The 14,923-nt window shown below is 49.5% G+C and overlaps 1 protein-coding gene across 2 annotated transcripts; it reads right to left on the bottom strand.

The window, feature by feature from the left end:
- Positions 1–7,321: 7,321 nt before the first annotated feature.
- LOC119303609 (wall-associated receptor kinase 2-like) lies at positions 7,322–12,363 on the bottom strand. Of its 2 annotated transcripts, none has more exons than XM_037580739.1 (3): positions 11,319–12,363; positions 11,023–11,187; positions 7,322–8,518 (listed from the first exon to the last, which is right to left on the bottom strand). In XM_037580739.1, exons 1-3 carry the CDS (start codon positions 12,325–12,327, stop codon positions 7,533–7,535), a joined length of 2,160 nt encoding a protein of 719 aa, XP_037436636.1. In that variant the 5' UTR covers positions 12,328–12,363; the 3' UTR covers positions 7,322–7,532. The 2 variants fall into 2 exon arrangements, with proteins under 2 accessions (XP_037436636.1, XP_037436637.1); XM_037580740.1 differs by having other exon boundaries at positions 8,383–8,535.
- Between the last annotated feature and the right edge of the window lie 2,560 nt (positions 12,364–14,923).

Below are 14,923 nucleotides of genomic sequence, written 5' to 3'. Positions count from 1 at the left end.
TATTAAAAAATCCTACCGAGTGGAGAGCAAACCTCCCACTCGGAGGCTTAGCTGCAGTCCAGTACTCGCCTAAGTTCTCCCACTTAGAGACTTAGCTGCAGTCAGGCACTCGCCTAAGTATTAAAAAATCCTACCGAGTGAGAGCAAACCTCCCACTCGGGGGCTTAGCTGCAGCCCAGTGCTCGCCTAAGTATTTAAAAATCCTACCGAGTGAGAGCAAACCTCCCACTCGGAGGCTTAGCTGCAGCCCAGTGCTTGCCTAAGTACGGGACGCAACCCGATCCGCAAGGACGACGAGGTGCAAATCGACTGCTACCTTCTCCTTCGGAGCTGCACCACAAATACGAAGTTATTTCGAGTGAAGACCAAGTTCCACTCGACGGATCATCCACAAAGATGTTCAACGATAAATCAAGTTCAAATAAAACCTAAAAGGTCCCAGACCTCAGATAAAAGTATTCGAGCCCTCGACTCGGCAGAGTTTAACTGTTACAATTCCACTCGGCATTCCGAGGAAAATTTAAGGCGGAGTTTAACGGTTACAAAACCCACTCGGCATTCCGAGGCAAATTCAAAGTGAAGCATAAAAAGTTTTTCATTCCTCAGGTGGAGGACTGGAAGGGGCGACGAACTCATCCAAGTCGATCCCGTCTGCAATGCGAGTGGCAGCAGCGATGAAAGTCTCCATGAAGTCCTGAAAGTTGTGCTTCTTGGTATTGGCGACTTGGATGGCGGCCAGCTTCTCTTCTCGCGCCTCCTTGCAATGGACGCGGACCAGAGACAGAGCCACATCAGCGCCACACCGAGCAGAAGACTTCTTCCACTCCTGCACTCGGTCAGGGATTCCATTAAGTCGAGTCATCAGAGACTCGAGATCGTTTTGGAGCGCAGACTCTAGCCAAAGTGCCGGATCGACCAGTGACATGGCAACCTTCAGTCGAGCCAGGTAGTCCACGACGCCGTCAATACGAGATTCCAGTCGGAGCAGATTCATGGCAGCTTCATCTTTCACTGGAGAGTTGATTGGATCCAAACTCGTTTCAATCCGCCCAGTCTCCTCCTCAAAGTTCTAGCAAAGCTCTGCTTACATGATCCAAGGATAAGTCAATTTTCATAGACTGAGTCGACACAAAAAAAACCAGTCGAAACTGAATGTGCACCTTCAAGCTTGATGTACAACTTCTTGGCGAGGCTCCTCAAGTAGCTCTCCAGGTCGTCCCTCCTGCGAGCGATGCCTTCCATCTTCTCGCTCAGGGTGAGGTTCTCCTTCTTCCAACGCGAACACTCCTTGTTGGCTTCATTCAGAGCGGTCTTCAACTTGGTATTCTCTCCTTCTAATTGGTCGACCGAAGCCAGCTTCTGTGCGGCCAGAGCGGTCTTGTCATCAGCCTCCTTACGAGCAGCAGCCAAGTCCTGATCCTTCTTCGCCAGAGCTTCGTTCAGTTTTTCTGCAAAGAAATGATGATTGATTCGGAAATAGCAGAAGGATACTCAAGCCTAAAAACTAACCAGTCGACAAAGGCGTCTTACCTGCGGCGCCGTCTCTGACCCTCTGCAGCTCTGTTTTGGCCAGCTCCAGATCAAGGTTCAGTTGAATTTGCTGCTTCTCCAAAGCCAAGCGGGCTCCAAGATCACAAGATTTCTGAAGTCAAAGGGGAGGAGTTATCATTACAGTAAAAAACAACAAAGGCAATAAATACTAAGACTATGGTCGACTGCCAGCAGTCCACCATAGTCTCGGGGACTACACCCAGTGGGTGCACTTAGCGTGCCCCCACCGGTTCCTATCCCATCCGACCGGCCCCCGAAGTCGAGTCCAAGATGAGTTGCTTCCGAGTAACTAAGAGACAATGATGGCGTTTCTAAGACTATAGCCGAAGCAAAAACATTCGACAGTAGTCTCGGGGACTACACCCAGTGGGTGCACTCAACGTGCCCTCACTGTAAAAAAAAAGAGAGAGAAGGTCGACTGCCAGCAGTCGACCGAATACCGTTCCATTTGACATGGCCTGACCAGACCGAGTGAAGAAATATAGCTACAACAACTCAATAGAAAGACTACAGTCGACTGCCAGCAGTCCACCGTAGTCTCGGGGACTACACCCAGTGGGTGCACTTAGCGTGCCCCCACTGGTCCAAGAATTGGCAGACACACCCACTGGGTGTACAGATATAAAGGTCTTCGGAAAAGAGATTCTTCAAACAACATATCATAACAGACCAAGTGTTGAAGTTGACTGACCTGGACGTTACTCTGAAGAGCCGAGCTCGCATCATAAGCCGCCTGGCAGGCCTCCTGAGCCACTTTCACTTGTTCCATCATGATCCCCGCCTGGCGTACAGCCTCCTTCGCAGCAGCCGCTTGGTCCTCAGGGACGGGGTACGCAGCAAAAAGCAAAGACAGATCCGCAGTCGACACCGAGGGCTGCACACTCGTCAGAGGAATGGCGAAAGTCACAGAAGCCCGAGTGGGTTCGCCATCGTCCCGAGCTGCGGCCTCAGGCGCCGGAGTGGGTTGTGGGGTCTTGCCAGCCGACGCCCTCTTCTTCCTCTTCACTCTCAGCGGTTTGTTGTCATCGTCATCCAGGAGGTCGATAACATGAGGAGGGGCTACAAGGAAAACATTCAATCGACCAGAGTTGCAATAAAGGTCCAGTCGACTCAAAAGCGGAACATCAGCGATCGTACCAGGGTTGGAGGTAACAACGTTCTCCATCTCTTGGTCGTCGTCCTTGGCGGAGACCTCAGAAGTAGCACCGCTGCAAATCTCGAAAGTCAGTCAGTTGGCTCAGTGAATCGACCAAGGATCCGTCCACGGTCGACAAAGGAAAGCAAGTTTTATTATTACCCGGAAATGGTAGGAACAGCTATCTTCATCTTGGGCAGAGCCTTGGGCGGCTTGGATGGCGTCGCTCGTGGGTGCTTGGGAGCCTTCCCAGTCGGCGGAGGAGGAGAGGTCCGAGGGCGTTTCGACGACTGCCCAACAGGAGCAGTCGCCTTGCCACGTCCCCGCGCTGGATCATGTGTGAGCTTGGATCGCCCCTCCGGGCGGGGAGGTTCAACCTCCTCCTCCTCCTTGCTGGAGTAGACGTCGTCGCCTCCCTCTCCTTCACCATCAGACTCCCACTCGCCTTGGTCATCCCCGCTCTCGCCTCCGCTCGCCTCCCCTTCCTCAGTCGACCCCTGTGCCTCGTTGGGCGTCGAGTACATCTCGGTGGTCGCTGGAAAACAACAGACAAGACGAAAGTCAATCGACCTACTCAAAGAAGACCAATGCAGAAAACAAGATATCGGTCGGGAGCACAAAGACATACCTGGTCCACCTCATACGAGTTGTCGAGTGGGATTAATCTCCTGGCTCCTCGGGGGTTGTCTTTGTTCCCCGTGATGCTCGACAGCCACCCCTCCAGCATCTCGTCGGTGACCTCCTCCGGGTGGATCCGAGTGGTGTCGTCGAGACCCGAATACAGCCACATCGGGTGGTCGCGGGCCTGGAGCGGTTGGATGCGCCTTTGGAGGAAGACTTCCAGCAGGTCCATACCAGTCACACCCTCACGGACAAGCTCAACCACTCGACCTGCCAACACTTTGACTTGGGCCCTTTCCTCCGGCGCGACTTTCAGAGAGGCAGGCTTCTCGGCTCGGTCGAGGGAAAAAGGAGGAAGACCAGTCGACTGTCCTGGGGTCGCCTGGTCCTGACAGTAGAACCAGGTCGACTGCCAACCACGGACCGACTCCGGGAAGGTGATAGATGGAAAACAACTCTTTCCCCTCGTCTGGATCGCCAGGCCCCCGCACAGCTGGATCACCTGCGTCCTCTCGTCACTTGACTTGGCCTTCTTGACCGATTGAGAATGGCAGGTAAAGATGTGCTTGAAAAGTCCCCAATGGGGGCGGCAACCCAAGAAAGCCTCACACATGGAAATGAAGGCAGCAAGGTACACGATGGAGTTGGGAGTGAAGTGGTGGAGCTGCGCTCCGAAGAAGTTCAGGAAACTCCGGAAGAAAGGATGGGGCGGCAGAGAAAACCCTCGGTCGATGTGGGTGGCTAGGAGCACGCACTCACCGTCGCGGGGTTGAGGTTCGACCTCTCCCCCCGAAAGACGCGCAGCTTCGTGGGGAATGACTCCCCCTCGACCATGTCGTCGAGATCCTCTTGCCGGAGCACCGACGGCATCCAGTCGCCCTGGATCCAACCTTTGGGCAGGGCGGTCCTGGAGGAAGATCCGCCCCGAGCAGACCTCTTCCCTTTCCCCGCCGCCGCCGCCTTCTTCGCGCGCTCCAGAGCAGTCGTCTTGGCCTTCACCATCGTCGCCGGCGAAATCTCGAACGGGTTTGCGGCGCTAGGGTGAGAGCGGAGGTGGCGGAAGGACTTGCGAAGGGAGAGAGGAAGAAGAAAGGAGAAGAGAGCGCACGGCTTGGAAGCCACGAGCCGACAACTTATAAGGGGCCGCTCCCGAGTGGCTGACTAGTAGGCCCAGGCTATCCAGTCAAATCCCGCAGCAGACGCGCGCGCAGTACGTGGCGAAAAAGGCGGCGCGGAGATCGAGGAGCTTCCGCTTTATCACTTCCGATTACCGCGGCCGCTCCCGTCCCGCGCGCTTCCCAAAATCCGAATCCCGCGACATCCACGGACCACAGAACAACTTGCCAAAAACAGAAGACCCCACTCGCGCCGACACTCGGCATGTCACAAGCAAAGAAATTCACTTGACGAAAGGCCTAGAATGGATCAAGGCGACTGAAAAAGGTTGATCATGTCATCCGTGACGATCGGCCCGAAACGAGGCACTCGTGTAGCCCAAAGAACCAGTCGGAAAGATCCCCAACTCTTTCCCCACTCTGACCTCGATCCATTCGGGGGCTAATGATGAAGCTATGTACCTAGGGTAGGGGCACGGACCCGTCCAAAGAGCCCTACCCAAGGACATCCCTAGAAGAAGTCACCTTTCAATCGACTTGAAGGTATCCCACTCGACGGGTTCAAGACACTCGACCAAGAAGCCATCACTCGACCATGAAGTCAATCACTCGACTGCCAGGAGACCTAAAGTCACTCCGCAGGCAAACGGTCAGCTATAAGTAGTCTTTATGGTCATTATAGCACCTTATTAGGGGCGTTATCAGTAACGCCCAACCTTAAATGTACCTTAAACCCTGCATTACTGAGGGCAGGAGGGGCCCGGCGAACTCTATATAAGCCACTCCCCTCCTCAGTATGAAGGGTTCGCACCCCTGTAATCCATACACGCATAATCCAGTCGACCGCCTCCGGGCTCCGAGACGTAGGGCTATTACTTCCTCCGAGAAGAGCCTGAACTCGTAAACCTCGCGTGTTACAACTTCCCAATAGCTAAGATCTAGCCTCTCCATACATACCCCCCTACATCACCGTCAGAGTTAGAACCACGACACTTCCCCTTCTAAATTTACTCCACTAAGTTTTGTTCGGACCTAGCCGACCCCCTATGTATAATGGAGTAAAAAAATTCATTTGCATTTCATTTTCGGCCACCAAAACACATTTCTTTGCTTATTTTTTTATTCAACGACATGTTGATAGATTGGAGTACATAATTCATCAATTCTTCGCTACAAGAGCAAGACCAAAGAAAACAATAACCACTATTAGACATTTTAAAAGATATCCAATTTTCGTAACTGCTCACATTAGTTGGATTATATCTTCTCTATGTCTTCATTGTTGATCTCCGGCTTTGAGTTTGCACACTTTTCTGTTCTTTGATTCTAAAGTAGACATTGCTTCGCATCTAATCTCATCTCTAGCCTCTATTCTAACAACGAGTGCACAAATATCTATTAATTTTCGTGCTATCAATAGATCGATGTATTCTTCTTCTCAATAACAAAACTTGCATCCATCCTACTCACAAATTTGAGCAAACAACTAGCTACCAAAATTGCGCCGAATCCGGTGAACAACCAAATCAAAAGAAGCACATACCGCATTATTTTTGCACTTGAAGGACATCCACCTGGGATGTTGCGGCATGGTAGAAACTCCGCGCACCACCTGCCGCGGGTAGTCGTCGCATTGTATGAGCGGCAACGGCGAGCCGACGAGCCACTGGGCCGGCGTCGAGCGCAGACGACGGCCGGGCATGTCTTTGCCGACGGGAGAGATTCGACTGGCTAGAGGCGGAGTCGATACCCGCATACGGCGCGGAGGCGTTGCCATGGCTGTGCTGTCCGATTCGCGGCCAATCCATGGCAAGGCACAATCGCCGACGGCCAGAAATGCCAAATCCGACGGCGGCGGCAGCAACCGCAGATCCACTGGTTCTGCGCTGGCGACGGGAAAAGGAGGCACAATCCAAGTATTCGAGGACCACGGCAGAGCCAACGGAGCGTCCGTAGCGGCGGGCTAGTTCCGACAGGGGGTGGGAGGGGCGGCGCAGGCGCAAATGTGGCGGGGTAGTGGAGCGGGGAGGGAATGGAGGAGAGGCGCGACTTTTACTCAGCCGCGAGCGGTGGAGTAAATATAGTGAAATTCATCGTGGCTGTGTATAATCTTTGCTCCCTTACGACGAATTGGGGATCGGCTAGATGCTAATTAAAAAAGTAAAACCGAATTTTCACTCTTCGAACCGGTTATAATGGATCGGTTAGAAATGCCCTAACCACGACGGTGCGAACCAGGAAGAGAATGGCGCTCAATTCCTTGATCTCGGTGATCATCAGGTTCATCTGGCTGGAACGCAACTCTAGGGTTTTCGAGCAAACGGCGACGATACCGACGGAGTTAGGCGTGCCAGTGCCGAGCTTGTGTTTGTCAAGCGTGCGCGGTCAAGCGGAGACCGCAACGAGTGAATGCCCTGCAGGTTCTTTCTGGGGGCCGAAGTAGTTTGTTTTGGTGCGTGTGTGAAGTGTGAACTTTGGACTCAGACGCTCATCCGGCTCTCGGGAGGCACTACGGCACTACTACGTTCAGATGCTGAGTCCGAAGCCCTATCGTTCCACCCGTCACATACCGTACAAAAGACTTTTCCGGCCAAAATCTGAGTATCTGACCACCTTTTGTTCTCTTCTCAGCCATTGCTGTGCCGACCTTCCGATCTCGTGTAACATCGAGCGATTTCCGTGCTGACAAACATGCATGAGGATGTACTTGGTCCAACATTCCGGTGCGGAAGAGCTAACGATTCCGGCTCCATGCGACTAGTAGTTTTCTTTTCTTTTTGTTATAAACTCCACAACTGTTGATTTGTAGCTGCATCTTAACAGTCACAATCAGCCAGAACCAGCTTCAACAAGATATATACGCTGGTGCATCCAAGCACATGGGGAAATTTGCTAATTATACGCTAATGTGACGATGATTGCTCCTTTGTATATGGAAGACGTACAATTGCTAACACGAATACATGGTTACACAACAGCGAGTTACAACCAAGTACACATTTTCTTGGAACTAATGGACACATTCCCCATATGTATCAGTAATATTTGCTCAAAATAGCAAAATAAAAAACGTTATCACAAACATATATGTTCACTCAGCGTCCAAGAACTTACCATCTACGAGACTTGTTCAGTATTAGAAGGCGGTGTGCTATATCTGCCATCGCTGGTCTTTGATCCACGTCAAGGTTCAGACACTCGACTGCCATTCCTGTCAGATTTTGAAGAAGCTCCATGTCTTCCGCTGCCGCAATTTCATTGTCAAACAAGTTGGTTGCTCTGTTCTCGTTGTTGTGAACTTCGAGGAAGCTCTTTACTAAGTTGTTATTGTCAGAATGTGTGGCCTTCTTCCTACTAATAAGTTCCAACAACACCACTCCGAAGCTATAGACGTCACTCTTTTCAGTTAGCAGGCCTGGCTGTAGATATACTGGATCCATATAGCTCAAGTCACCGATAACTTTTCCGGTGTGGTCTTTGTCTCCCGCAATCAACCTTGATATGCCAAAGTCCGAGATCTTGGGGACAAACTTATCATCCAAAAGTATATTTGCTGGTTTGACATCACCGTGTAGGATTTTGGTGTTTGTTTTTGAATGCATGTAAGCAAGACCATCTGCTGATTCTACAGAAATACTTAAACGTATATCCAAGTTTAGAGGCTTCTTGTCTTTGCTGTGAAGAATGTCATCCAGGCTACCACCAGAGAGAAATTTGTATACCAGCAACGGGGTACCAACCTCGAGGCAACAACCTATGAGCCTAACAATATTCTTGTGGATGACTTGAGATTGGATGATGACTTCATTTGCAAATTGGTCATTTTCCAGCAGACTACCACTAATCGGTTGCTTCACTGCAACTTGTTCTTTACCAAGAGTGCCCTTGTAAACTATACCGAACCCACCTCTTCCGATAAGATTGCTTTCCTTTAAAATTGGCACGAGCTCCTCCTTTTTGAAAATTTTAATATTTTTTGCTCTCTCTAGTGTAGGTCCACCATTCTTTTCGTACAACTCCCTGGTCTTCCTTCTCTCTTTGCGGAGAAGAACTAGGAATGATATAACCACTATGATAGAAATACCACCAATGATACCTACATGCGAAAACATCCTACAAAAAGTTTGCAACAAATGATATTGCATAAAAGATAATAAAATACTGATTCAACAAGTTATTTAGAATTTGACTTAAAAGTAGAATTACAAGTGAATAGTTTAACACTAGAAAGAAAGGGAAGAGACTCTGACTTGTCCTCTTCGAGTCAGCGACCCTCACAAAGTAAGCCATATATATGTACTCTGCCTCGGGGAATTGGATTTCTATACCAAGCGGAAGTATTTGTATGTGGAGTTGTGGACCTTTTTTGGTTGCATCCTTGTATGTTTACCGCAAGGTGGATCGAGAAATTGAGAAAATGCATAAATGAATGGTGGGCGCGCACAAGCCTGGATGGAAGGGCGCTGGATGGGTGATGCCGCTGGCCGGGCAATGGATTTGTTCCAGCGATGTGTGGAATTGTTCCATAGCGTATGGCTGCATGCATCCTCACGGGTGGGCAAGCACTTGTTTTGGTCTGGCCTCCCCTCGCCGGTGGACGGGCGCTCAGGCGGTGGTGGTTGATCTAGATTTTGATTGGCCTATTTGGTGGTGGATGCAAAATAGCTTTGACCTCCTATCGGCTCCATGGCGGCTGTGGCCACTGAAAATCTTTGTGAGGGTTCATCTCTCTAGATTCGGTGCTTCGGCGATGAGATGCAAACTATGGATGGCGGCTTGACGCAGAGGAATGGTTGTACAGCGGCATCGTTGGTAGCGTGTAGCTGCTCGGATTGCGGAAAAGTGATGGCGACATCACATGAATGACTACAATGGTGGTGCTTCTTGAGCACCTAGTATCGAGCTCCATGGTGAAAGCTCAGGTCTGACCCGAGTTGGTTATACTTGGCAATGGCGATATTCATACGTCGTTACCTTGTTGAAGGCATTGCTCGGATATGCTCGGACCGTTTCTTCAAGGTGAAAACCTAGATTCTATCCTTCGGTGGTTGGATCCGGTGACGCGGGCGCCTAAGCGTCGCTCCCTTTGTGAAGGCGTTGTTGTTGAAGAATCTCGTCGTTCACGTATTGTCATGAGATGGTTGGTGCGGATATGGTCTTTCCTATAGTTTGCCGATCAAAGATCTGATCACTTAGTTTTCTTTTTTTGCCTCGCCTATGCATAGCTTTGGTCTTATATGACTTTGATATTTGCCCGCATGTGCTTTTGTGTGTGTTAGTGTTGGCTGTGTGCATCCTAACTATGCATAGGCCGGGTGTGTGCTCATCATGTTTGTATTCTCTTGATACTTTGTTTTGAGCCAATAAAATCCACCCTTTATCGAAAAAAGGAATTGAGCAAAATGCACCAAGGAAGAAAATAGTGTTGGATCCAATGTGAATGTTGTGCAGATTCGAGCTTACTAAGCTAGTCTCTACGTTGGTATTGGTTGTGTCCATCCTAATCGTTTAGAGGCCTGACATGTGCTCATAGTGAATGTATTCTCTTGATGCAACATTATAAGTCAATAAATTCTGCTCTTTATCGGAAAAAAAAACTAGTCTCTATGTACTTGTAGCTCCCGAGGAAGCGCGTGAGGACCTTTTACTTTGATGAATTTTGACCACGGCACACATTATTCTCATTTTCATGTACTTTTATAATTTGTTTTGATAGTGATGTGCTTTGAAAGGAGAAGCTACCCTGCTATGCCAACAAGCTGAAAGGGCCTTAATGGGATCTTATGTGCCAAAGTCTTAAAGCCATTTCAATCCCATTCTCAAAATCATTCTAAACATCATTTGAATGACCCTCTTAAAATTTCATCTGTTCTTTAGAGCAAAAATATTCATACACCAAAAAATATATTGCCAAAGGCACCACGCTCCACCAAAATATTGTGGGTTCTATTTGAAATGATTATTTTACATGTGAGCTAGATTGATTAGTACACCTGCCATTGAACTTTTCTAACTTTGACAATAAAAGTATACAAAATTATTTAGATTGGTTAGTTCATATTTTGGTTTTGTTTCTCATAACTTTTACTGAGAGAAATACTACTATAGAGCATATTAGTCAAAGGCATATGGTATGTTGGAAACCATGCCAATTTCTTGATGATCCAGAGCACTGTGCATCCTAGCAGGTCCTTTGGACTGGCATTGAAGTGGAAATGTGGAATACACAGATAAGCCAAAATCAAAAACTAGGAAAAGAAGAGGACCACGCAAGCTCACACAGGGTAACTGGCCCCATTATTTGGTCAAGGATGACGGCTCGTTTCTGGGCCTGTCTTGAGCGTGCGTACGCGCAAATGAGCAGGGGCCGTGTACGTAGTTGTCCATGTACCCAGCCACTCAAAAAGAAAAAAAAAGAAAAAAAAGCTGTCCATGTACCCCATTTTCACTTATTATTTACCTATCTTTTCAGACTTCATTTTAGAATTAACATGGTATCCTATATGAACATTCATCCTATCCTATACTTTTATTAATTAAGTACATGTCAGTAGTATTAAAATTAGCAGCATATGTATTAGCAGTTGAAGTGGTACTTACCCACAATCGCCTTGGCTACAATGGGAAATTTCTCCACACACTGTCCCAATTTCCCATCGCCTCTCATTCCTGGCTTGCATGGACAGTCATATCCTCCCGGCCTGTTCTTGCATATGCCTTTGCTCGAGCAGTAGTATAGATCCGGGAACTTGCACTCATCGATGTCTTGAGAAGATAAAATTAAGGGCATGAAAGTAATTAAGCTTGAGTTAGTTAATTATTAGTCGTCTAAGACAGGATGGAGTGTGCTACTAGTAGGTCAACGAATTGTTAGCTTGATTGAGAAGAGATGGTACCTCGGCATCCATTGGCGATGTAAGGGTTGCCCTCGTAGTACTCCGAGCATTTGCACACGTAGCTGAGTGCATAGCCGGAGAGGCCAACCGTGGCGTTGACACAGTAGCTGTTGCTGCTGGCGCACGCGTAGTCCGGAGGTGGCCGCTGGCCTTTCGCCGGGCACGAGGCGTTCCCGACGATGGCGAAGTCTAGCACGACGGGGAAACTCTCCATCAGCAGCGTGTCGCCGTACAGGTCCGGCGTGGAGAAGACGTAGCGCGACTTCTCGACCACCATGGCGTAGGAGCACGGGCTGGACCTCCACAGGGCGTTTTCGTTCGGGACCACGAGCCCCGGCTGGACGCTGCCGTACACCGGCTCCGGGGGCAGGGCGGCCTCGCAGCAGCCCTGCCCCGCGCACGACCCGTTCCTCGCCGCGAGCTCCCGCCCCGTGCCAGTGCTGCAGGCGAGCGTGCTCGAGCCGTCCATGGCGACGTCGACCCTCCAGCCCACGCCGACGACGACGTTGAGCGTCTGCGACACGGCGAACGGCCCCTGCGTGACGCCGAGCGTCATGGCCTGAGTTTGGAACCTGTACTGGGTGCTGTTGGTGCTGCAGCCGGACGTGATGGGGCCGTACGCCCGCGCCTGGCTCATGTCGGCTGACATGTCCACCAGCTCCACCGGAAAATACGAGGTGTTGAACCCCAGATAGGCGGCGGCGTCGGAGGCCGCCGAGGCGTCGCTGTCGGTGACCGTCATGCGGTTGTTATCGGTGTCGGCGAGGAACGCTCGAGGGGGGTCGACGGAGTGGTCGCAGATGACCTGGAAGCCCTCGCGGAAGCAGCCGGGCATCAGGCCGAAGGGGAACGGGATGCTCAGGTTGCCGCACTTGTCAGGGCAGCCCGGACGTGTGATCGGCAGCTGCTCGGCTAGTTCTTCAGCCCCGGCCATGGCTGCTGCGCCTGCAAGAATGAGTAGAAGCTGGACTGGCCGCGGCAGCAGCCTGGATTTGGAGGGCGTGGGCATGTTCCTGGGCGCGATATGTTTTTCTTTCCTTTTTTCTTTTTGGCTAGCTTCGATGCTCTGCGGTTTGCGCACCATGTGTTATATAAAATCAGGAGTCAACAGAGTCAACTGGAATTTCAAAAAAATAAAAAATAAAACAGCGAGTCGACTGAGCTTTGTCGCCACGGACTTCACGCGTTTCCTCGAGTTTGTATTTTTGTTTCGGGAAAGGTTTGTGCCCCGCCGACGCGGCCGAGTTTTTGGCCGGTCTAGGATGGCACCCGTAGAGTTTGGGTATGGGTGGAGTTATTCTATACCCTTACCCATCCCATTTGAGCTTGCAAATAGACATAATTTTTTTTCATATCCGTCATCTGACAGAGATACAAAATAAATGGGTTGTCGCGGATGAAAATACCCATGATTGAGTAACATTAATTTAAGCATCACATAATTATAAACAACAACATATAATCATAATTTATATATAACAACACTTAATAACATCAATACATACTTAGGTGGTGTTTGGTTCTTTAGTTCTAGGACTTTTTCTAGTTCATAGGACTTTTTGAAAAAGACTCTCAAGGAGGTGCTTTTAGTTCCACCCTGTTTGATTTGCTAGAGACTTTTTCTAGTCCCAACACAAAAAGTCTCGGGAACCAAACACCCCTTTATAAACAACAACCCATTTTATAAAAATCAACACTTTGTTGTAAACAATAACACATAGTCATAGATAGTAGCATATAGTCATACATTTTAAGTTGACAAACTCATGACAAAATATATAGATAATTTGTCGATATTTGTTAGATTTTATAAGGGTACATGGGTACGCGGGTATGGCTTATGTGATCCCATAACCTTACCTGTTGTACCCGATGAGTTTGAGATTTGTCTATTTATATACCCATTGGTAATGTTTTGTCCCATGCTCTTACCCTAATAGGTTTTAACCCGTAGGGTACATGAATGTTCGATTGGGGGCATCCTATGGCCAGAAGCACGTAGGAACCCACCCTTCGCTATCTTCTTTCTCGACTTCGATTTCACTCCTCTCGAGTCCCGCTGCTACCCGCCAGCGTTCGATGTCGCTGACCGTAGTTGGAACCGTGTGCCGGCGAGCTGTCACCGCACACGGCTGGAGTACAAGCTGTTGATGTGCTGGCGAGGGAGCTGCAACCCACATCTGGCGGAGCTGCAACCACCGAGCTGCATCGACTTTGTAGGGGAGCTGCAACGGTGCACGGCCGTGTTGTGGTAGCGCAACGAACAGTATGTCGGCGGAGTTGAACGGCGAACGATGGGGCCCTATTAATGTTGCAACCGACTACACGAATTGCCGGAACCAACATTCCGAAGAGTTACGACGATTAATTTTTTTTGAGCATCAGTACAGACACAAGCGCTCATATACACGCGCATACACTCACCCCTATGAACGCATACACGCACATCCTATCCATATGAGCACCTCCGAGAGACTGAGCCGGCATATTATTTTGAGATTTACGAAGTCACCGTAGGCGCCTCGTCGTCGACGGGAACGTCTCCTCCCACTGAAAGCGCATCGCCGGAAAATCCTGAAATAAATGCAGGAATAATGCGAGCACCAGGATTTGAACCCTGGTGGGTTGGGGATACCACTGTCCACCTAACCAACTCAACCACAGGTTGATTCGCAGAGTTACGACGATTATGTAGTGGTATGACGGCGGAGCGCAGTGGGGTGCCGCGACAATGTTGCAACGGGCGTCACGATTTGCTAGAATAGACGTCGCGATTTGCTGGAGTCGGAGACCGTGTTTGCGGGACGAGCTGTTGCAAGAACGATGAAATGCTACAACCAACGCGGTGATTTGCTGAAACCATTGTCACGGTATAGTGAAACGGGTATCCCCTCTGGAATATCATGTCTTGGGCTGTAGTCTTATTAGGACTTAAGGCTGGGCCATATTTTGACTTCTTGTCTTGGCCTATATTCTAGACCCTATTTTGACTCGTATTGAGCCTTAGGCTAGGCCATATGTATGTATGCATCTGCCCCTTGGGTATAATCTCGTCACTGCTCAGTGTTTGTGTGTGATGATCGATGTACATGTGTTTACATGGATTTGAAGTTTCAAAAATAGTGGTTGTGGTTGCAAATTAGTCGGTTAGGGCATCTCCAACAGCAACCCGTAAAAAACCTCCCGCATCTGTCCGTGAACAGAGGGACCAGTCCGCGGACATGGATGCGGGAGGAAGCCATCCAATGCTAGCCGCATATGTTTCAAACCATTTTTTTAACAAACCGGATGAAATTCATGCAAACACGAGTGTATTTCATACAAACATGACGGATTTCAAACAAACATGATGGATTTAACTATGTTCCAAACATTTAGAACAAAAAAAAGACCCGTCCCAAAAACCTACTCCCTCCATTCCAAAATAGATGACTCAACTTTGTACTAATAGAACTGAGGGAGTATCCTACAGCGGCGGTGCCCGACGTCCAAGCCCGTGTCGTCCTCCTTCCTCCTTCTTCATGAGCACCGGCGATAAGATCGATGAAGTGAAGGTGCGGTCTCCGGTGAGGAAGAGTAGAACACGGGAGATGGACCCGCCGCCT

Source organism: Triticum dicoccoides, chromosome 5A (assembly GCF_002162155.2).
Source record: "Triticum dicoccoides isolate Atlit2015 ecotype Zavitan chromosome 5A, WEW_v2.0, whole genome shotgun sequence".
Taxonomy (NCBI): Eukaryota; Viridiplantae; Streptophyta; class Magnoliopsida; order Poales; family Poaceae; genus Triticum; species Triticum dicoccoides.
This window is presented reverse-complemented; position numbering and strand designations above follow the sequence as displayed.

Bases quoted from the DNA above. Each gene is read 5' to 3' on its own strand.
- LOC119303609 (XM_037580739.1), bottom strand. From the start codon at position 12,327: ATGCCCACGCCCTCCAAATCCAGGCTGCTGCCGCGGCCAGTCCAGCTT. The intron at 11,188-11,318 runs GTACCATCTCTT...TATCTTCTCAAG, and splicing joins CATCGCCAATGGATGCCGAG to ACATCGATGAGTGCAAGTTC. The intron at 8,519-11,022 runs GTAAGTACCACT...TTTCGCATGTAG, and splicing joins TGTAGCCAAGGCGATTGTGG to GTATCATTGGTGGTATTTCT.